This window comes from Sus scrofa, chromosome 11 (genome assembly GCF_054392235.1).
Source record: "Sus scrofa isolate SSC_HxYL_T2T_F1_AM1 chromosome 11, Sscrofa_HxYL_maternal_Yorkshire_Landrace_v2.0, whole genome shotgun sequence".
Taxonomy (NCBI): Eukaryota; Metazoa; Chordata; class Mammalia; order Artiodactyla; family Suidae; genus Sus; species Sus scrofa.
In genome coordinates this window covers 16,150,608-16,175,508 of record NC_139393.1, presented here as the reverse complement: position 1 = coordinate 16,175,508, position 24,901 = coordinate 16,150,608, and the positions used below count along the sequence as shown (strand labels likewise).

The window sequence follows — 24,901 nt, the reverse complement described above, 5'->3', positions numbered from 1 at the left end:
TAGGGGCCTGGCCTCGGAGGGATGGGAGTTGGGCACCCAGGGCCAAGTCAGCCAGTTAGCAGCCAGGTCTCCGAATTGGCCTGGAGCAAGCTTTCTTTCAGGAGGAAACACCGCCTCCTGCAGCACGGCCTCCCTTTTGTTTTTAGAGAAGGACAGGTCAGACCCGCTTACAGGACAGCCGGGAGCGCACCGCTGGGAACTGCCTGACACTGCGTCCCATCCCTCCCGCTTCACTCCAACTTGGCTCGTTTGTCAAAACCAAAGCTTAAATGGTTTCTGTCTCTAGGCCAGCCTGCAGATCCTTACTCTGCTTCCCTCGGGGACTGTCAACCTGCTGACAGCCGCAGTCACTTGGTGTCATTGACCAGGGTTTGCCAGTGTTGCTGGAACCAAGGTGACATCAATAAATGGAGATGCCTAGTCCATCTAAGATGCAGCAACACCTGAAGGAGCCCCACGCACAGCTGCAGTGCAACAACAAGACCAAAGCAGATCTGTGGTGGACTTTGGCTTTTTAATCAACACTTTCATCTACCAGCTCAAGACACCGGGGACACGGGGCCCCAGGCTGTGCCTAGAGTACGAACTTTTATTTTTTTGGCCCCACCCACAGCATATGGAAATTCTCAGGCCAGGGATCAAATCCGTGCCACAACAACAATCCGAGCCACAGCAGTGACAATGCTGGGTCCTTAACCCACTGAACCACCAGGGAACTCCCTAAAAAAGGTTTGTAACTGGAACTCAAACAGCAATAGGCACAGAATGTGATTTTGTAAGAATTCACTGTCGTGTCACCCAGTCAACACACATGTAGCTGAACACTTATGGTGCGTCAGACCTTGTCCAGCCAAAGGTGAAAAGAGAATACTACGTGGGGAGTGTTCGACCTGAGAACAAATATTTACAGCATCACTGCACAAGTTCCCAACAGGCGCTTACAAGCAGTTCTTCCCTTTGCTGCTTCTGCTTAATTATTAATCTTTTCCCTAGACCTGACCCCTATAAAGCACTCCAGAGTCTGCCTGTGGTCTTATGGGAAGAATGCTGGATGGGGGCTCACAAGACACGGGCTGTAGTCCTGACTCTGTCACTTATTAACCCAGTGATCTTCAGTGTTATCAGTATCTGCACCGGAGTTTGCCCGTCTATAAAGCAGAGACCACTACCTGCCTGGATGTTCCCCCAGGACCATGGCAAGGGCAAAAAAGGCCTGACATGAAGACTCTCAGGCAGCAGGTACTCAACGGTAATAAGCAACCACTGTCCTGCACGACGAGAAAGCAGCAGCCCCTCTGCTCCCCGAGTTCAAGAAAGATGAGTGTGTGGGGTCTGGCTGAGTGCAAGAGGAAGCTTTCTTCACAGCAGACCTGCCCCCAGAATCTCATGTGGCTGTTGTTTCCCTGTCCTTCTCTAAGGATGCCCAAAGGAGTTTCTGTCATGGCTCAGTGGTTAATGAATCCGACTAGGAACCATGAGGTTGCAGGTTTGATCCCTGGCTTCGCTCAGTGGGTTAAGGATCCAGTATTGCCATGAGCTGTGGTGTAGGTTGCAGATGCGGCTCGGATCCCATGTTGCTGTGGCTCTGGCACAGGCCAGCAGCTACAGCTCTGATTCGACCCCTAGCCTGGGAACCTCCATATGCCGCAGGTGCGGTCATAGAAAAGACAAACGACAACAACAACAACAAAAAACAACCAAACAAAAAGGATGCCCAAGGAGACCTAAAGTCACAGTGTCCTTCCAGTCCATCTCTACTGTGAGATACTCAGAAGATAAACCAGGAGAAGGCAGTATTTCTTTACTTCCTCCTTTTGCCTGACCTCTCCCTCCTGGAGGGTCCTAGGACCTGTACTCAATCCTATAAACATTATTTCCCTGGGTGATTTCATCCCGAGCCTTTAAAAAACAAATTCCAGGAGTTCCCATCATGGCACAGCAGTAATGAACCCAACTTGTATCCATGAGGATGTGGGTACAGTCCCTGGCCTTGCTTAGTGGGTTAAGGATCTGGCATTGCCAAGAGCTGTGGTATAGGTCACAGACATGGCTCAGATCCCACGTGCTGTGGCGTAGGCCGGCAGCTGTAGCTCTGATTTGACCCCTAGCTTGGCAACCTCCATAAGCCGCACCTGTGGCCATATAAAGGAAAGAAAAAAAAATTTCATCAAAATAGGAGTCCTTGGTGCTCCCTGGTGGCACAGCAGGTTAAGATCTGTCATTGTCACTGCAGTGGTTCAGGTCGGATCCCTGGCCCAGGAACTTCCACATGCCAAGGGGGCAGCCAAAAAAAGACAGGATTACTGCCCATAAACAGACACATCTCCAGGCACCCCCGGAGAACACATCTGTACCTATTTTAGCCACGTGGGACCTGTAGTTGCAGCAGGGTCTCAAATTCCTACCATGACAACCAACAAGACTGCCCTTTGCAACCACAAAGCTGACACTGTAATTTTAAATGATTTAAAATTGCTTGAAGGAGCAAAGGCTATCCCAGTGGTTTCTGAATTCCTTTTAGTCTCTGTTTAATAAATACCCAAGGGCTGACCGAGCACACGCCCAAGTCTGATGTTTGCAGCAGACGCGGCCAAGGAAGCAACAGGTTCACCGGAATCCTCGCAGATGCTCTATCCTTTCCTAAAACGCCAGTGTCCCCTCAAGCCTATTTATTTGGCTTTTCAAATGCACTGCATTCGGACACACTGCTGATGATGTGGAGCCCAGAACTGGGATCCTAAGCTGCATCTATGGTTTAGGTCCCTCACGTCTGCCCACAGGGACATGGCACCAATAGCACCTGAAAAGCGCCCTCCTTCATGTGGGGTGGCTGGTTCTCTCTGGTGGACTGTGGGCAACACTCCCTTTGTACAACATGTCTGTGCTTTCCAAGCTGTCTGGGATGGCAACGTCTGGCTCCATAATCAGAAAGAAAGCAGTGGGTTTTTTTTGCAAAGGAAACACCCTTCCCCATAAGGTCTCTTAAAAATCTTGACTGTGCAAGTGTTTTTCAAACCAAATGCAGTGTCGGCGACCTCAACTCACCTCAGCTTCGCCTGCCTGTCCAGTCCCGCCACCTTCCGCACCACCTGCTGGCAGAAGCCGTAGCACATGAAGAGGACGGAGTTCTCGGCGATGTTGGCGATCAGTGCCGGGCTGGTCCCCTTGTAGAAGCCCCGGAAGCCCACCTGCGAGTAGGTCTTGAGGCAGCAGTCGGTGAGGCCCCTGTACAGGTCGGGAAACGTCTGCATCTTCACTTTCATCGTGTCGAAGGGCTGCCCGGTCAAGACGCACGCTGTGCCCCCTGCAACCAGGACAGAGTCCTCATCCAGCCCAGTCCATGGCTGAGTGCTGGGGTGAGGCCCCGAGGACCCATGGAGAGAGAGCAGCTCAGCTCAAGGCTGACCTCTGGGTCACCTTGCCGGGACCACATCCCCCCTCAGACCTTCTTGCCCAGTCCAGTAAAACTTCTAGCAGGTTCCTCCCAACCCCAGCCGGGAGGGAGCTCAGACTCACGAGGGGAGAGAGACATGTGTTCAACAGTCAGAGCCACAGGATGCAAAGGTGTGATGTGCGTCCGGGAGCACTGGTCAGAGGGGCCTGGCTCTGCAGTGAGATCCTGGGCAAGTGATGTGACTTCTGAGCCTACTGGGTTAGCATGAGCATTAACAAAAATGGATGAGAAAGCTCAACATAATGACAGCTCTACAAGTGGCTGAGTAGCAGTTAGTGTGTGAGTGTGTGTGTCTCCACATAAAAAGAAGGGGAGGGGCAGAGTCTGGGGAGAGTTTATCACTGTTGTCTGCTGCCCAGTGGTACTGAAGGCCATCAGAAAAATCACAGCAATAGGCCCCAGGCAAAGATAACAAAGAGTCTGACTAATTCGTCTCTGGAGAGCTAAATGTTTGATCCAATGGGAAAACCACATATTTGGACTCAACCAATTAGTATTCAGAATTAGTATTCAGAAAGGAAATGGATTGAAACTTACCTTTGCTTAGATAGATCATACATGTTTTTATACTGTAAGAGTATTAAATACAGCAAAATCTAAACTGCAGTCGAATTACTTTAATTAAAATTCTGACTGTAAGGAAAAGAATGAACTATAAACCCTGAAGTAGGCGTTCCCATCCTGGCGCAGAGGAAACGAATCCGACCAGGAACAATGAGGTTGTGGGTTCGATCCCTGGCCTTGCTCAGTAGGTTAAGGATCTGGAGTTGCTGTGAGCTGTACGGTAAATCGAAGAAGTGGCTTGGATCCCATGTTGCTGTGGCTGTGGTGTAGGTTGGCAGCTATAGCTCTGATTCGACCCCTAGCCTGGGAACCTCCATATGCCGCAGGTGCGGCTCTAAAAAGACAAAGAGACAAAAAATAAAAATAAAGAAACCCTAAAGTATCCCCAAGCCCTGGACTGGGTCTGCACTTAGGAAAGTACCACTGGCGAACGGATCCACCTCCCCTTGGGCCCGAGACGGCCCCCTGCTTGTGTCAGGAAACAACCATCACGGGATGAGCTTAACAAAGCCTCAACAAAATTGAAGACAAGGCTTACACATAATACTTTAAAAATCCAATTTCCTATCTTTGACATAATACATAGTTCCTCCAACTACGTTGTGGCAAGTAGAGATGGAGGCAGGATTGCTAAGAATAACTCTCAGGATCCGGGACCAAGACAGCAAAGGAGGAGGACGTGGTGCTCACTTTCTCCCCCGAACACCTTAAAAAAAAAAATCTACACATAGGATGGCAGAGTAACAGCACGTGAGGCTCCCCTACTCCCACAAATACACTGAGAATGCATCTACATGCGGAACTATGTGCACAGAAAATTTGCTTAAAACTGACAAAGACCTCAGGATTATAACAGCAAGAAAAACTTCATGAAACAAGATAGGACAAAAGGAAGAAGATGGAAGAAAAAGACAGGAGAGAAAGGAAGTGAGGTGGGACCTGCGCCCCAGGAGGGCGCTGGAAAGAGGAAAAGCTCCTGCACCCTGGGAGCATTCCCCCACCAGCCGGATCAGCAGAGATGGAGGAACTCTAGACAACTGGTGTGAAGCAGTTAAAACACAAACAATCCTCCACAAATGGTCAGGGCTCCGGGTATCCACATGCGGGTGCCAGCAGGTGTCAGGAACTAAAACTCTGGCCTTAGAGATCAGACCCAAAGAGAGAGCTGGGGATGGCTAAGTGGGAACAAACAGGGCTTGGTCGTGCAGAAACGGCAGCCTGGAGGGACTGGAGTATGAGACGACCACAATTGAGGAAGCGGCAACTGAGGCAACCAGTCGGGCTTAGAGGCTAGATGCCATTGTTTGGGGGTGCTGGAAAGAAGGGGCGGGATCCACCATGATAGCCTTGTTCCCTGCATGCGTGATTCCCCAGCTGCAGGATGCTGTCTGCTCCAGCTCTGAAAGCCATGTGGTAGTGGCTGCCTAGCAACACCTGGGAAGCAGCCCCACCCTTAGGGCTGCAGAGATCTTAGAGAAGGTAGACTAAACCCCTGGGGAGTAACAGAAGCTCCCAGCTCCTGCCAGTGGCCTCCGCGCTAGTGGCACCCATCCCATGCCCGAAGAGCCATCGGCATCTATTTCCCACAGGAGTCACAAACTGCCTGATTGGGAAAAGGTCCACAGCTCAGCCCAGTGGCTCTGCAGGGACCCACAGTAGCAGGACCCAATCTGTGCCAAAATATCCAAGAGAGGGATGCCCATGCACTCCCCTTGCCAGAGCTACAGGCTGCCCAGCTAGAGAAAAGCACATGCTACAGGGCTCCTGCCAGTGGCCCCATGAGGGACCATGCCAGTGGCGCTCATTCCACACCAAGGGAGCTGTGGGAGACCCACTGGTCCACATTCCAATTTGCAACAGCTACAGAGAGCACTCCTGCCAGCAGCCAGACACGGGGAGGGACCAGCAGAAGTGCAGATCCTGCGACTACAAAGGGAGGCTTTTAGCAACAGTTAGGAAGCAGTTCCCACCTCTGGGGCTATAGGGAGAGATCCCTACAGTGGCTGAACAAGAGGAGGGACTGCAAAATGGTACCTGCCCCTGCAGCTACAGAGAGCAGTCCCTAGAGCCTTCCCTGTAAAGGGAGGGGCTAAAGGAGCAAATGCTAACATTGCAAGCTATAGGAAATAGTCCCAAGAGCTACCTGGTAGCAGGATGGGTCACAGAAGCTGTCCCCACATGCTATAAGAGCAGTCCTGTGAACTGGGAATCACTGCCAACCCCCTCACAGACCCCATCCCTAGCAGCCACCCAGCTCCAGGAGAGGTAGTGTGGTACCACTGCTCCCATCACATGTTCTGGATACAGATGAACTGCTGTCACCCCTGAGAACTCTAGGACTAGACAGCTGCTGCATTGACATACCTGCTGTCAAGGGGACCATCAACAGAAAGGTAGACACTATGAGATGACAAAGAAGTAGCTTTCACACAAAGGAACAAGGCAAAAACCACTAAATGATGAGGAGAAAGGCAATCTTTGTGAAAAAGAATTCAGAGTGATGACAGTAAAGATGATCCAAGATCTTGGAAAAAGAAGGGAGACAGATTGAGAACTTAAAAGAAATGTTTATCAAAGAGCTAGAGGATCTAAAGAGCAAGATGAATAGCACAATATCTGAAATGAAAAATACACTAGAAGGAATCAATAGCAGGATAACGGAAGCAGCAGAACAAATGAGTAAGGTGGAAGACAGAGTGGTGGAATCCACTGCCACAAAACAGAATAAAGAAAAAAGAATGAAAAGAACTGGGGAGAGTCTAAGAGACCCCTGGAGCAACATTGAAGATACCAACATTTGTATCATAGGGGTTCCAGAAAGAGCAAAGAGAGGGAGAAAGTGCCAGAGAAAGTATCTTAAGAGATTACAGCCAAAAACTTCCATAATATGGGAAAGGAAACACTCAAGTTGAGGAAACAGAGAATCCCATGCAGGCTAAATCCAATGAGGAACACAGTGAGACACATACTAAACTGACAAAAATTAAATACAAAGAAAAAAATATGTATTAAAAAGCCATTAAGGGAAAAGCAACAAATAACATACAAAGGAACCCCCATAAGGATAACAGCTGATTTTTCAGAAGAAAGTGTATAAGCCAGAAGAGAGTGGCAAGATATATTTGAGGTGATGAAGGGGAGGAACCTAGACCCGAGAATACTCTATCCAGCAAAGCTCTCATTCAGATTTGATAGAGTAAAAGCTTTTCAGACAAGCAAAAGCTGAGAGAATTCAGCACTTCCAAACCAGCTCTACATGAAGTACTAAAGGAACTTCTCTAAGCAGAAAAGGAAAAGCCACATTAGAAACAAGAATATTACAAAAGAAAAAGCTCACTGGTTAAAGGCAAAGATAATATAAAAGTAGGAAATCACCTACTGACAAATATGATATCAAAACTAGCAAGCATGAGAAGAGGAGAGGACAAATGAAGAACATTGAAAATACATTTGAAATTAAGAGACCAGCAACCAGAAACAATTCTGCACACATACGGATAGTGAAATCAAAATATAATGGGAAGCACAGATCAAATAGCTGTAACAGACACAGAGCTAAAAAAGAAAAGCACGACAAACATAATACTAAATATGGTCAGCAAATCCAAGAGAAGACAACAAAAGAAGAAGGGAAGAAGAAAAAAGACCCAAAATAACAATCCCTAAAAATTAACAAAATGACAATAAGTACATAGCTATCCATAATTACACTGAATGTAAATGGATTAAATGCTCTAACTAAAAGACACAAACTTAAAGAATGGATACAAAAGCAAGACCTATATATATTCTGTATACTAGAGATCCACTTCAAATCTGAGGACATATACAGACTTAAAGTGAGGGGGTGGAAGAAAATATTACATGCACATGGAAATCAAAGAAAAGCAGAAGTAGCAATACTTGTATCAGATAAAACAGACTTTAAATAAAGAAGGTCACAAGAGACAAAGACGGATACTACATAATGATTAAAGGATCAATCCAAGAGGAAGACATAACAATTGTAAATATATATGCACCCAACATAGAAGCACCACAATATATAAGGCAACTACTAACAGCCATAAAAGGAGAAATCAACACTGACACAGTAATAGTGGGGGACTTTAACACCCCACTTACAGCAATGGACAGATGTACCAGATGTAAAGTCAACAAGGACACACAGACCTTAAATATACCAGACCAAACAGACTTAAAATAGACTTCTGGTATCTATAGAACTTTCCACCCCAAAGTAGCAGAATATACTTTCTTCTCAAGTGTGCACATGGAACATTCTCCAGCCTAGATCACATCTTAGTTCACAGATCAAGCACTGGTAACCTTTTAAAAATTAAAATTATTTCAAGAATTTTCTCTGACCAAAATACTATGAGATTAGAAATCAACTACAAGAAAAAATAAATAAAAAACAGCAAAAAACACAAACTCATGGAAGCTAAACAATATACTACTAAAGAACCAATGGATCATTGAAGAAATCAAAGAGGAAATTAAAATATACTTAGAGACAATGAAGAAATGACAATGAAGATGAAATAATCCAAAACTTAGGGGACACAGCAAAAGCAGTTCTGAGGGAAGTTTATAGAAAAACAGCCTTATCTCAGGAAAGAAGAAAAACTCAAATAAACAACTTAAACTTACACCTTAAACATCTAGAGAAGGAAGAATAGACCAAGCCCAAAATTAGTTGAAGTAATCATAAAGATTAGAGCAGAAATTAATAACAGAGAGACAAAGAAAACAATAGAGGGAGTTCCCGTCGTGGCACAGTGGTTAACGAATCCGACTAGGAACCATGAGGTTGCAGGTTCGGTCCCTGCCCTTGCTCAGTGGGTTGACGATCCGGCGTTGCCGTGAGCTGTGGTGTAGGTTGCAGACGTGGCTCGGATCCTGCATTGCTGTGGCTCTGGCGTAGGCCGGTGGCTGGAGCTCTGATTCGACCCCTAGCCTGGGAACCTCCATATGCCGCAGGAGAGGCCCAAGAAATAGCAAAAAAAAAAAAAAAAAAAAAATAGAGAATACCAATGAAACCAAAAGTTGGTTCTTTGAAAAGATTAACAAAATAAACCTTTAGCTAGACTCATCAAGAAAAAAAGGGAGAGGGTTCGTTCAAATCAAAATTAGAAATGAAAAAGAAGTTACAACTGACACTGCAGAAATACAAAGAATCATGAGAGTAACTATGAGCAACTGTACACCAATAAAATGGACAACCTAGAAGAAATGGACAGATTCTTACAAAGGTACAACCTACCAAAACTGAACCAGGAAGAAATTGAAAATAGGAATAAACCAATCATAAGCACAGAAATTTAAAATGTGATTAAAAACCTCCAAAAAAGAAAAGTCCAGGACCTGATGGCTTCACAGGAGAATTCTATCAAACATTTAGAGAAGAGTTAACACCTCTCCTTCTGAAACTCTTCCAAAAAATTGCAGAGGAAGGAGCACTCCTAAGCTCATTCTATAAAGTCACCATCACCCTGATACCGAAACCAAAGACACCATAAAAAAAGAAAATTACAGGACAGTATCACTGATAAACATAGATGCAAAAATCCTCAACAAAATATTAGCAAACCACATCCAAATATACATTAAAAAGATCACATGCCATGATCAAATAGGATTTATTTTGGGGATGCAAGGATTTTTCAACATCTGTAAATTTATCACTATGATACACCACATCAACAAACTGAAAAATAAAAACCATATGATCATCTCAATAGATGCAGAAAAAGCTTTTGACAAAATTCAACACCCACTCCTGATTAAAAACTATCCAGAGAGTGGGCACTGAGGGAACCTATCTCAATATAACAACAGCCATCTATGACAAACTCGCAGCTAACATCATTCTCAATGGTGAAAAGCTGAAAACATTTCCTCAAAGATCACGAACAAGGATGTCCATTTTCACCAGTGTTATTCAACATAAGTTTTGGAAGTCCTAGCCATGGCAATCAGAGAAGAAAAAGAAATAAAAGGAATCCAAATTGGAAAAGAAAAAGTTAAACTGTCACTGTTTGCAGATGATATGTACTATACCTAGAAAATCCTAAAGATGCTATCAGAAAACTGTTAGAGCTCAGTGAATTTGGTAAAGTTGCAGGATACAAAATTAATACACAGAAATCAACTGCATTTCTATATACCAACAATGAAACATCAGAAAGAAAAACTACGGAAATAATCCCATTCAACATCACATCAAAAAAATAAAATACCTGGGAATTAACTACCTCAAGAGACAAAAGACCTGCCATCAAAAAAGTAAAATATCTGGGAATTAACTACCTCAAGAGACAAAAGACCTGCAAACTATAAGATGCTGATGAAAGAAATCAAGGAAGACACAAATAGGTGGAAAAAAAAATACCATGCTCTTAGATTGGAAGAATCAGTACAGTCAAACTGACTATTACCTAAGGCAATCTACAGATTCAATGCAATCTCTATCGAATTACCAATGACATTCTTTACAGAATTAGAACAAACTATTTTAAAATTTGTATGGAAACACAAAAGGCTCCAACAGCCAAAGCAATACTGAAAAGAAAAAAATGGAACTGGAGGAATCAGGATCCCTAACTTCAGACTATACTACAAAGCTATAGTCATCAAAACAGTATGATACTAGCACAAAAACAGAAATAGAGATCAGCAGAACAGGATAGAAAGCCCAGAAATAAACCCAAGCACATATGGTCAACTAATCTATGACAAAGGAGGCAAGAACATACAGTGGAGGAGAGTGTCTCCTCAATAAGTGTTGCTGGGAAAACTGAACAGCTGCATGTAAAAGAATAAAATTAGAACACTCTCTAACACCATACACAAAAAACTCAGAATGGATTAAAGACGTAAATGTAAGGCCAAATACTATAAGACTCCTAAAGGAAAACATAGGCAGAATGCTCTTTAACATAAATCACAGCAACATCTTGTTTGATCCACCTCCTAGGATAATGAACATAAATCACCACAACATCTTGTTTGATCTATCTCCTAGAATAATGACAATAAAGACAAAAATAATCCAGTGGGTCCTAATTAAATGCAAAAGCTTGTGCACAGCAAAGGAAACCATTAAAACATACACACACACACAAAAGACAACCCACAAATGAGAAAATCTTTGCAAATGATGCAACCAATAAAGACTTAATCTCTAAAATATACAAACAACTCATACAACTCAACAACAAGAAAACAATCCAATTGAAAAATTGGCAGAAGACCTAAGAGACATTTCTCCAAAGAAGACATACAGATGGCCAGCAAGCATATGAAAAAATCCTCAACATCACCAATTATTAAAGAAATGCAAATAAAAACTATAATGAAGTACCACCTCACACCAGTTCGAGTGGCCATCATTAACAAGTCAACAAATAGCAAAAGCTGGAGAAGATGTGGAGAAAAGGGGACCCTCCTTCCCTGTTGGTGGAAATGTGAATTGGTACAACCACTACAGAAAACAATATCAAAGTACCTAAATATAGAAAACTAAATATAGAACTACCATCTGATCCAACAATGCCACTCCTGGGCATATATCTGGACAAAACTTTGATTCAAAAAGATACATACACCCTAGGTTCATCACAGCATTATTCACAATAGCCAAATGTCCCAAACATCTATTGACAGATGAACAGAGTAAGAATATGTGGTACATATATACAATGGAATATCATTCAGCCATAAAAAGGACAAAATAACACCATTTGCAGCAACATGGATGGAACTAGAGACTGTCATACTAAGTGAAGTAAGTCAGAAAGAGAAAGACAAACATCACATGGTATCACTTCTAAGTGGAGTCTAAAATATGGCACAAATGATCTATCTACAAAAAACAGAAACACATCATGGACATGGAGGGCAGACTTGCGTTTGTCAGGGAGCGGGGAGAGAGGGGGACAGACAGGGAGTTTTGAGGTCAGGAGATGCAGGCTGTTCCATTCAGAATGAATGGGTGATGTGGTCTTGCTCTACAGCACAGGGAACTGTGTCTAGTCTCTTGGGTTAGAACATGATGGAAAAAAAAAGAATGTGTGTATATGGGTGGCTGGGTCAGTTTCCTGTATAGCACAAATTGAAGGAACACTGTAAATCAACTATACTTAAATGAATTTTTTTTTAAAAAATGTACATGTAGAATGATTCACATACTACATCTACTAAATGTTGGCAGAAGACCTTAGATGTCCAAAAAGGGCAAGAAACCCTCCACATGACTGGGTAGAACTAAAGAAAAATAAAAGAGAGAGAGAGATAAAAAAAAAAAAAAAAAAAAAAAAAGGAACCAAGACTGGACCAGCCCTTCTAAGAGGGAACTATGAAAGAGGAATCTGTACCTGAATCCGACTAGGAACCATGAGGTTGCAGGTTCGGTCCCTGCCCTTGCTCAGTGGGTTAAGGATCCGGCGTTGCCGTGAGCTGTGGTGTAGGTTGCAGAAGCGGCTTGGATCCCGCGTTGCTGTGGCTGTGGTATAGGCCGGCAACTATAGCTCCGACTGGACCCCTAGCCTGGGAACCTCCATGTGCCGCGGGAGCGGCCCAAGAAATAACAGAAAGACAAAAAAAAAAAAAAAAAAAAAAAAAAGAATCTGTACCCACTTAAGGAGGCCACTCAGCTGGCAGGGAGATCAGCTGGGATGGATGGAGAGCTTGAAAGCCTTGGAGAAGAGTGCAGCAGCCAGACTGAGGAGAGCAAAGCAGAGACCACCTCACAATCAGTACTATCACCTGCGGCACCACAGCCTGAGGCACTTGGGTGGGGGCTGGGTGTTGAGGCTCAGGCTTCAGAGGTCAGTCCTGAAGAGAGGACCAGGGTTGGCTGCGGGTAAACAGTATGAGTGGGTGTCGGAGTGGTGTGTGCTACAGCCAAGGGAGTGTGGGAGGAGGCCCCATTATTGGGGATTGTGTGTGTGCTAGGGCAGGACTGCCATAGGAACTTCTTCCTCTGCACATGCACAGGCTGCAGGAAGCAGGGTGCCTCTTGCACAGACTACAGGAGCAGGTGCAAATTGCTGCAGCCATCTGGGACTCCAGAGGTGGGCACAGCCCACCACCACTGGGAGTTCCATGCTAAGTACCACCTGCCCCTCAACTCACCCCTAGGAGATGTTGCTGCAAAGCACCCTGCAACTGAGCATCTGTCCCCACCTCCCTGGGAACACACACACCTTGCAGCTGCCACTTCCAAGGGCTCCAGGCACCACCTCCACCTCCCTAGAGGTCACTGCCACTGCCAAGAGCCCTGCAACCAGGCACTGCCTGAAACTCCCACCCCTCTGTGGATTCTCACCACTGTCAAGGGCCTAGTAACCAGGCACCACCTGAAGGAGCCTCCCCTTGCTCCCACCTCTCTGGAAGCATGTGCAGGCCATACACCTGCATACCCCCTAACTAGAAGATAACAGCCCTCACACACTGAGGAAAGAGTCGGCAAGCATCCCAACCAAAAGCAGCCCTCATGCCAAAAAAAAAAAAAAAAAAAAAATAGTAAAGACACAAGATACCAAGGGATGCTCCCATATATAAATAGCCCTCCAAGACTACAGAAGATAACTGTTTCCCCTAAACTCACAGAATAAGAAAGATATAAGCAAAATGAAAAAGCACAGGAACCATTCCCAATTTAAAAAATGAAAGAATATCCCTAAAGAAGCAAACAATGAAACAGATCTCTGCAGTATGACACTGAGTTCAACAAGAGGTAATGAAAATGCTGAAGGAATTTTTTTTTTCATTATAACTGGTTTACATTGTTCTGTCAATTTTCCACCATACAGCATGGTGACCCAGTTACACATACAAGTATACAATATTTTTTCTCACATTATCCTGCTCCATCATAAGTGACTAGACATAGTTTCCAGTGCTATACAGCAGGATCTCATTGCCTACCCATTCCAAAGGCAATAGTCTGCAACTATTAACCCCAAGTTCCAAATATACCCCACTCCCTTCCCCGCCCCCTTGGCAACCACAAGTCTGTTCTCCAAGTCTGTGATTTTCTTTTCTGTGGAAAGGTTCATTTGTGCTATATATTAGATTCCAGATATAAGTGATATCATATGGTATTTGTCTTTTTCTGACTTACTTCAGTATAAGAGTCTCTAGTTCCATCCATGTTGCTGCAAATAGCATTATTCTTTTTTATGGCTGAATAGTATTCCATTTTGTATATACCACATCTTCCTAATCCAATCATCTGTGATGGACATGTAGGCTGTTGCTGAAGGACTGGATATTTACAGTAATGCAGATTATGTTAGAAAGGAACTAGAAACCATAATGGGGAGCCAAGGAAAATTAGAAAATTCTTGGAGTTCCCGTCGTGGTGCAGTGGTTAACGAATCCGACTAGGAACCATGAGGTTGTGGGTTCGGTCCCTGCCCGGGTTCAATCCCTGCCCTTGCTCAGTGGGTTAACAATCCGGCGTTGCCGTGAGCTGTGGTGTAGGTTGCAGACGCAGCTCGGATCCTGCGTTGCTGTGCCTCTGGCGTAGGCTGGCAGCTACAGCTCCGATTCGACCCCTAGCCTGGGAACCTCCATATGCCGCGGGAGCGGCCCAAGAAATAGCAAAAAAAGGAGTTCCCGTCGTGGCGCAGTGGTTAACGAATCCGACTAAGAACCATGAGGTTGCGGGTTCGGTCCCTGCCCTTGCTCAGTGGGTTAACGATCCGGCGTTGCCGTGAGCTGTGGTGTAGGTTGCAGACGCGGCTCGGATCCCGCGTTGCTGTGGCTCTGGCGTAGGCCGGCGGCTACAGCTCCGATTGGACCCCTAGCCTGGGAACCTCCATATGCCGCGGGAGCGGCCCAAGAAATAGCAACAATAACAACAACAACAACAACAAAAAGACAAAAGACAAAAAAAAAAAAAAAAAAAAAAAAAGAAAATTCCTTTGCCAAGATGAAAGCTGAATAAAAGGCAATGAAGAGCAGAATGAATAATGAAGAATAATAAGTGACTTGGAAAATAGAATGGAAATCACCCCATCAGGACAGCAGACAGAAAACTAAAATTTTTAAAAATTAAAGCAATATAAAATCTATGGGATAAAATAAAGCATGTCAATCTACATAAAATATGGATCCCAAAAGGAGAAGAAAGAAAAAAAAAGGGATTGAAAAGTTATTTGAAGAAATTATGACTGAAAACTTTCCAAATCTAAAAAAGGAAACATATCCAGATAAAGGAAGCACAGAGGTTTCCCAACAAGATGAACCCAAACAAACCTACACCAAGACATATGACAATAGAAATGGCAAAAGTTAAAAGGAGAGGATTCTAAAGGCAGTAAGAGAAAAAGAGTAAATTACAAGGGAACGCCCATAAGGCAGTCAGTTGATTTCCCTACAGAAACACTACAGGCCAAAAGAGAGTGGCAAGATATATTAAAAGTTCTAAAAAACAAAAATTTTCAGAGTTCCCATCATGGCGCAGTTGTTAACGAATCCAACTAGGAACCATGAGGTTGCGGGTTCGATCCCTGGCCTTGCTCAGTGGGTTAAGGATCCGGCATTGCTCTGAGCTGTGGTGTGGGTCGCAGACGTGACTCAGATCCCACGTTGCTGTGGCTGTGGTGTAGGCCATTGGCTACAGCTCCAATTCGACCCCTAGCCTGGGAGCCTCCATATGCCACGGGAGTGGCCCTAGAAAAGGCAAAAAGACAATAAATAAATAAGTAAATAATTTGCAACCTAGAATACTCTACCCAACAAGATTATCATTTAAAATAGGAGAAATAAAGAATTTCTCAGACAAATGAAAACTAATATACAGCAATAACTAAACCTGCCCTAAAAGAAATAGTGAAAGGTCTCCTCTAAGTAGGAACAAAGAAGATGCAAGACGGAGGAAATCACAACTGGAAAGTAATCACTTAAATAAGCCAGTATACAGATAAAAAAGTAATAACCTATTTGAGAAAGCAAAGACAAATCCAAGGAACAGCGAAAGGATAAACATGAAGTGTAAAGAGGACATCAAAATCATAAAATGTGGGGAAACAGAGTAAGAAAATCTACTTTTTTTTAAGAATGTGTTTGAGCCTATTTGACTACCAGTCTAAAGCAAAGACATATAGGAAAGGGTTAACATACTGGAAAAAAGGGCAGTCACAAATCTGAAACAATACATTCACAAAAATCAAAAAAGAGAACATGAGCATAAAACGAAAGGAAATTATCCAAGGAAAAAAAAAGAATTAAGGAGAAACGTAGCATTAATTGGAAAACAAGGTTTAAGATGACAATAAATACATATGTATCAATAATCACATTAAAGGAGTTCCCGCCGTGGCGCAGTGGTTAACGAATCCGACTAGGAACCATGAGGTTGCAGGTTAGGTCCCTGCCCTTGCTCAGTGGGTTGACGATCCAGCATTGCCGTGAGCTGTGGTGTGGGTTGCAGATGTGGCTCAGATCCAGTGTTGCTGTGGCTCTGGCATAGGCCGGTGGCTGCAGCTCCGATTCAACCCCTAGCCTGGGAGCCTCCATGTGCCACGGGAGCGGCCCAGGAAATAGCAAAAAGTCAGAGGAAAAAAAAGAAAAAGAAAAAAAAATCACACTGACAATTATTGATAACCAATAATTATCTTAAATGTCAGTGGACTGAATGCTCCAATCAAATCAGAGCAGCAGGGAGTTCCCATTGTGTCACAGTGGAAATGAATCCGACTTGTAACCAGGAAGATGCAGGTTTGATCCCTGGTCTTGCTTTGTGGGTTAAGGATTCAGTGTTGCCATGAGCTGTGGTGTAGGTCACATATGTGGCTTGGATCCCACCTTGCTGTGGTGTAGGCCAGCAGCTGTAGCTCTGATTTGACCCCTAGCCTGGGAATTTCTATATGCCACAGGTGTGGCCCTAAAAAGACTGGGAAAAAAAAAATCAGAGTGGCAGACTGGATTAAAAAAAAATAAGAGCCTACAATATGCTGCCTATAGGGCACCCGCCTTATGGTAAAGGACACATATAAATTGAAAATGAGAGGATGGAAAAAGATATTTCATGTAAATGGAAATGACAGGAAAGTGGAAGTTACAATACTCAGACAAAATAGACTTTAAAACAAAGGTCATAAGGAAAAACACTATTTAATGATGAAAGGATCAATTCAAGACAAGGATATTAAACACATCAAAATATATACCCCTAATATAAGAGCACCCAAATACCTACAGCAAATACTAATAGATATAAAAGAAGTTGATGGAAATACAGAAATAGTAGGAGACTAACACCTCACACAAGGCTCACATCTTTGAGACAGAAAATCAGCAAGGTAACAGGAATCCTAAAGGACACAATAGAACAGTTAGACAATTGCTAGATTAGAAACAAGACAAGGATGTCTGCTCTCACCACTTCTAGTCAACAGTTTTGCAAGTCCTAGCCACAGCACTCAGAGAAGAAAGAAATAAAAGGAATCCAAATTGAAAAGAACAAGTAAAATTATCACGGTTTGCAGATGACATGACACTATATCTAGAAGATCCTAAAGACACTACCAGAAAACTGTTAGCTCATCAATGAATTATGTAAAATTGCAGGATACAAAATTAATACACAGAAATCAACTTCATTTCTATATACTAACAATGAAAGATCAGAAAGAGAAATTAGTGAAACAATCCGATTCACCACCTCATCAAAACAGAATAAAATACCTAAGAATAAATTATTTGAAGAGACAAAATGGCTGTACTCTGAAAACTCTTAAGTTGCTGAGGAAAGAAATCAAAGATGACACAAACAGATGGAAAGATATACCATGCTCTTGGATTGGAAGAATCAATATTGTTAGAATGACTATACTGCCCAAGGCAATCTACAGATTCAATGTAATTCCTATCGAGTTACCAATGGCATTTTTTTATAGAACTAGAACAACATATTTTAAAGTTTGTTTGGAAGCACAAAAGACCCAAATAGACAAAGCAATCCTGAGAAAGAAAAATAGAGCTAGAGGAATCAGGCTCCCTGACTTCATACTATATCACAAAGCTACAGTCATCACAACAGTATGGTACTGGCCCCAAAACAGAAATAGTAATAGGTGGAACAGGATGGAAATCCCAATATTAAACCCACGCACCTATGGTCAACTAATCTATGACAAAGGAGGCAAAAATACACAATGGAGAAAAAAGAGTCCCTTCAATAAGTGGTGCTAGGAAAACTAGACAGCTGCATGTAAAAGAATGACACTGGAACACTCTCTAACATTATACATAAAAATAAACTCAAAATGGATTAAAGACCTAACTATAAGACTGGATACTATAAAACTTAGAGGAAAACATAGGTCAAACATTCTCTGACATAAACCGTAGCAGTTATCTTCTCAAATCCACCTCCTAGAGTAATAACAATGAAAATAAATAAATGGGACCTAATTAAACTTAAAAATTTTTGCATAGCAAAGGAAACCATAAACAAAACAAAAAGATAACCCACAGTATGGAAGAAAACATTTGCAAATGAAGTGACTGACAAGGATTACCTCCCAAAATACATCAACACCTCCTGCAGCTCAATACCAAAAAAATAACCACATCGAAAAATGGATAGAGAATCTAAATAGTCAATTCTCCAAAGAAGATTTATAGATGGCCAAAAAACACATGAAAAGATGTTCAACATCACTAACTATTAGAGAAATGCAAATCAAAACTACTATGAGGTACCACCTTACACTGGCTAGAATGGCCATCACAAGAAGTCTACAAACTTTCTGCTAGAGAAGGTGTGGAGAAAAGGGAACCAACCTCCCACTGTTGGTGGGAATGTAAACTGGTGAAACCACTAGGGAAAACAGTATGGAGATTCCTCAAAAAACTAAAAATAGAATTATCATCTGATCTAGCAATCCCACTCCTGGGAATCTATCCAGAGAAAACCATGACTCAGAAAGATACATGTACCCCAGTGTTCACTGCAGTACCATATACAATAGCCAAAACATGGAAGCAACCTAAATGTCCATTGACAAAGGAGTGGATCAAGAATATGTGGTACATACACACAATGCATTACTCAGCCATAAAAAAGAACGAAATAATGGCATTTGTAACAACATGGATATACCTAGAAGTTACCATGGTAAGTGAAGTTAGACAGTGAAACACATACATCATATGCTATCACTTCTATGTGGAATCTTAAAAAAGGATACAATGAACTTATTTGCATAACAGAAAACGGACTCACAACTTTGAAAAACTTAAGACTACCAAAGGGGACAGGCTGTGGGAGAGGGATGGGCTGGCGATTTGGGACAGAAATGTAAAATTAGGCTGTGATGATGGTTGTACAAATATAAATACAGTAAAATTCATTTAGTTTAAAATAAAATAATAGAAAGAAAATTAAAAAAAAACAATAGAAAGGAAATAAAAACCAAGGGTTGGTTCTTTCAAAGAGTAAACAAAATTGACAAACCTCTGGCCAGACTCACCAAGAAGAAGAGAGAACCCAAATAGACAAAGTAAGAAATGAAAAAGGAGAAATCTCAACTGATACTGCAGAAATACCAAAAAACCATAAGAGAATACTATGAACTATTGCATGCCAACAAATTTGACAACCTAGAAGAAATGGACAACTTTCTAGAAACAAATAGCCCACTAACACTGAATCAAGAACAGATAATTTGAACAGACCAATTACTAGAAATTAAATTAATTATGTTATTTTTAAAAACTTCTTACAAACAACAGTCCAGGACCAGATGGCTTCACAGGCAAATTCTACCAAATATACAAAGATGAACTTATACTGATCCTACTTAAACTCTTCCAAAAAATTGAAGAAGAAGGAACACTTCCAAAGACATTCTGTGAAGTCACCATCACCCTAATACCTAAGGCAGATGAAGATACTACCAAAAAAGAAAATTATAGGCCAATAAATCTTTGAAGAATATAGATACAAAAATTCAACAAAATTTTATCCAACTAAATCCAACAATACATAAAGATCATACACCACAACCAAATGGGACAAGGACGGTTCAACATACCTAAGACAATGTAATACACATTAACAAAAGAAAAGTCAAAAATCACATGATCATTTGAACAGATGCAGGGAAAGCATCTGATAAAATCCAACATCCATTCATGATAAAAACTCTTACCAGAGAGTTGCTGCATGGAGCTCAGCAGGTTATGAACCCAACTGATATCCATTAGGATGTGGGTTTGATCCCTGGCCTTGCTGAATGGGTTAAGGATCTGGTATTGCTGTGAGCTGTGATGTAGGTTGCAGACACAGCTCAGATCCCATGTTGCTGTGGCTGATGTAGGCTGGCAGTTTCAACTCTGATTCAATACCTGGGGTGGGAACTTCCATATGCTGCAGGTACAACCCTAAAAAGAAAAAACAACAACAACAAAAAAAACTCTTACCAAAGTAGGTATAGAGGGAACATATGTCAACATCATAAAAGTCATTCATGACAAACCCAAAGCCAATATAATATTCGATGCAGAAAAGCTAAAAATCTTCCTGCTAAAATCTGGAACAAGACAAGGCTGCCCACTCTCATCACCTTTACTCAACATAGTACCAGAAGTCCTAGCCATAGCAACCAGACCAAAAAAAAAAAAAAAAAAAAAAAAGGAAGGAAAGAAAAGGTCACTATGTACAGATGACATGATACTTACATAGAAAACCCTAATGACACAAAAACTACTCAAAGTTATCAACAAACTAAGCAAAGTAGCAGGATAAGATTAACAGTAACAGGTAGGATTAACATTCAGAAATTGGTTGCCTTTCTCTATACTAACAATGAAATATTAGAAAATGAATATAAAAAACAATACCTTTTAAAATTGTACCCCTAAAAATTAAATACCTAAGAGTAAACCTGACCAAGGAAGTGAAAGACTTACATGCTGAGAACTATAAAACATTCATCAAGGAAATTAAAAAGGATTCAAAGAAATAGAAAGATATCCCATGATTCTGGATCAGAAGAATCAATGTTGTTAAAAGGGACATACCACCCAAAGTAATCTACAGATTTAATGCTATCCCTATCAAATTACCCAAGACATTTTTCACAGAACTAGAACAAATAATCTAAACATTTATATGGAACCATAAAAGCCCCAGAATTGCCAAAGCGATCCTGAGGGGGGAAAAAGCAAAACAAAAAAACAAAAAAACAAGCAGGATCCATAACTCTCCCAGACTTCAGACAATATTACAGAGCTACAGTAATCCAGACAGTGTGGTACTGGTACCAAAACACATGTACGGATCAATGTAACAGAACAGAGAGCCCAGAAATAAACCCAGACACCTAGGGTCAATTAATCTTCGACAAAGGAGGCAACAATATAAAATGTGAAAAAGTCTCTTCAGGAAGTAGTGCTGGGAAAACTGGACAGCTGCATATAAATCAATGAAACCTGAACACACCCTCACATCATGCACAAAAATAAACTCAAAATGGCTTAAAGACTTAAGCATAAGACATGACCCCATCAAACTCCTAGAAGAGAACATAGGCAAAACATTCTGACATAAACCATACAAGTGTTTTCTTAGGTCGGCCTCCCAAGGCAATAGATAAAAAGAAAAAATTTTTTTTAATTTGCATGGAAACACAAAAGACCCCGAATAGCAAAAGCAATCCTGAGAAAGAAAAATGGAATTGAAGAAATCAGGCTTCCTGACCTCAGACTATAATACAAAGCTACAGTCATCAAAATGGTGTGGTACTGGCACAAAAACAGAATTAGAGATCAATGGAACAGGATGAAAAGCCCAGAAATAAACCCACCCACCCATGGTCAACTAATCTACTATGGAGACAAGATTATAACATGGAGAAAAGAAAGTCTCTTCAATTTGTGGTGCTGGGAAAATCAGACAGCTACATGTAAAAGAATGAAATTAGAATATTCTCTAACACCATACACAAAAATAAACCCCAAATGGATTAAAGATCTAAATATAAGACTGGATACTATAAAACTCCTAGAGGAAAACATAGGCCAAACACTCTGACATAAGCTGCAGCAGTATCTTCTCAGACCCACTTCATGGAGTAATAAAAATAAAACCAAAAATAAACAAATTGGACCTAAGTAAACTTTTTTTTTTTTGTCTTTTCTAGGGCCGCACCTGCGGCATATGGAGGTTCCCAGGCTAGGGATTGAATCAGAGCTGTAGCTGCCAGCCTACGCCAGAGCCACCATAACACCAGATCCGAGCTTTGTCTGCGACCTACACCACAGCTCACGGCAACACTGGATCCTTAACCCACTGAGCAAGGCCAGGGATCAAACCCGCAACCTCATGGTTCCTAGTCAGATTTGTTAACCACTGAGCCATGACAGAACTCCTGGACCTACTTAAACTTAATAGTTTTTGCATAGCAAAGGAAACCATAAGCAAAATGAAAACACAACCCACAGAATGGGAGAAAACATTTGCAAATGAAGGGACTGACAAGGGATTAATCTCCAAAATACACAAACTCATATAGCTCAATATCAAAAAAGTCAAAAAGCCCAACCTAGAATGGGCAGAAGATCTAAATATACATTGCTCCAAAGAAGACAGACAGATGGCCCAAAAACAAACAAACAAACGCATGATGCTCAATATTGTTAACCATTAGAGAAATGCAAATCAAAAATATGAGTTACCACCTTACACCAGCTAGAAAGGCCATGATCCAAAAAATCTACAAACAAGGAGTTTGAGTTGTGGCGCAGCAGAAATGAATCTGATCAGTAACCATGAGGTTTCGGGTTCAATCCCTGGCCTCACTCAGTGGGTCAGGGATCTGGCATTGCCATGAGCCGTGGTGTAGGTAGCAGACAAAGCTTGGATCCTGCGTTGCTGTGGCTGTGGTGTAGGCCAGCAGCTGTAGCTCTGATTGGCCCCCTAGCCTGGGAACCTCCATATGCCAGAGGTATGGCCCTCAAAAAGCCAAAAAACAAAACAAAACAAAACAAAAACAATAAATGCTGGAGAGAGTGTAGAGAAAAGAAAACCCTCTTACACTGTTGGTAGAAATGTAAATTGGTACAACCACTATAGAGAACAGTATGAATGTTCCTCAAAAAACTAAAAATAGAATTACCATATGATTGGGCAATCCTACTCCTGGGCATATATTCGGAGAAAACCATAATTCGAAAAGATACATGCACTATTTACAACAGCCAAGACATGGAAGCATCCTAAATAGATGAATGGATAAAGATGTGGTACATATATACGATGGAATAAATGAAATAATGCTATTTGCATCAACATGAACTGACCTAGAGATTATCATATTAAGGGAAGTTAGTCAAAGATAAGTATCATATGATGTCACTTATATGTGGACTCTGAAAAAGGATGCAAAGGAACTTATCTGCAGAACAGGAACAGAATCACAGTCTTTGAAAACAAACTGTGGTTACCAAAGGGGACAGATGGAGGGTAGGGGTGATAGACAGGGGGTTTGGGACTAGCGCATATGCACATTGTAGTATATGGAATGACTGGCCAAGGGCAATCTGCTATATAGCGTGGGGAATTCTTCCCAATATTCTGTGATGATCTATATGGGAAAAGAGTCTGAAAGAGAATGGATGTGTACACGTATAACTGAATCACTTTGTTGTACAGTAGAAATTATCAAAACATTGTAAATCAACTAAACTTCAACGAAATGTTTAAAAATGAAAATAAAAATAAAAATAAACAAATGGGACCTATTCAAACTTACAAGCTTTTACACAGCAAAGGAAACCATTAGAAAGAAAAAAAAAAAAGACAACCTACAGAACTGTAGAAAACAGGTGCAAATGATGCAACTGACAAGGGCTTCATCTCAAAAATATACAAACAGCTCACACAACTCAACAACAACAACAAAAATAAACAACCCAGTTGAAAAATGAGCAGAGACCTAAATAGACATTTTTCCAAAGGAGACATACGGATGGCTGGTGGCCAGTAGGCATATGAAAAGATGCTCAACATCACCAATTATAGAGAAATGCAAATCAAAACTACAACGAGGTAGCATCTCACATAGGTCATAATGGCCATCATTAGTAAGTCAACAAATAACAAAGGCTCGAGGGGGGTGTAGAGAAATGGGAACCCTCCTCCACTGCTGGTGGGAATGTAAATTGGTACAACCACTATGAAGAACAGGACAGAGGTTCCTTAAAAAACTAAAAATAGAGATGCCATATGATCCAGCAATCTCACTCCTGGGCATCCATCTGGAGAAAACCCTAATTCAAAAAGATACATGCACCTTAATGTTCAGAGAGGTACTATTTACAATAGCCAAGACATGGAAACAACCTAAATGTCCACAGACAGGTGAATGGATTAAGAAATGTGGTATTGGAGTTCCCGTCGTGGCGCAGTGGTTAACGAATCCGACTAGGAACCATGAGGTTGCGGATTCAATCCCTGCCCTTGCTCAGTGGGTTAAGGATCCAGCGTTGCCGTGAGCTGTGGTGTAGGTTGCAGATGAGGCTTGGATCCCGCATTGCTGTGGCTGTGGTGTAGGCCGGCAGTGGCAGCTACAGCTCTGATTAGACCCCTAGCCTAGGAACCTCCATATGCCGTGGGAGCGGCCCAAGAAATAGCAAAAAGACAAAAAAAAAAAACAAAAACAAATGTGGTATGTACACACACAATGGAATACTACTCAGCTATAAAAAGAATGAAATAATGCTATTTGCAGCAACATGGACAGGCGTAGAAATTATCATAGTAAGTGAAGTAAGTCAGACCGAATGACAAACATCATACGTTATCATTTATATATGGAATCTAAAATGTGATGCCAATGAACTTATATACAAAATAGAAAC

At 41.9% G+C, this 24,901-nt stretch overlaps 1 protein-coding gene across 19 annotated transcripts in view; it reads right to left on the bottom strand.

Annotated features, from left to right (window-relative positions):
* Positions 1-24,901, bottom strand: part of SLC25A15 (solute carrier family 25 member 15) — a 58,457-nt gene that overhangs the window by 23,791 nt on the left and 9,765 nt on the right. For 13 of the 19 annotated variants that reach the window (XR_014818810.1, XR_014818807.1, XR_014818809.1 and 10 more), the window contains 1 exon segment: positions 3,046-3,304. Coding sequence is in view for 8 of the 19 variants with exons in the window: in NM_001243910.1 (NP_001230839.1) it covers positions 3,046-3,304 (259 nt within the window). In the remaining 11 variants the exon portion in view is untranslated. 19 annotated transcript variants of the gene reach the window in all.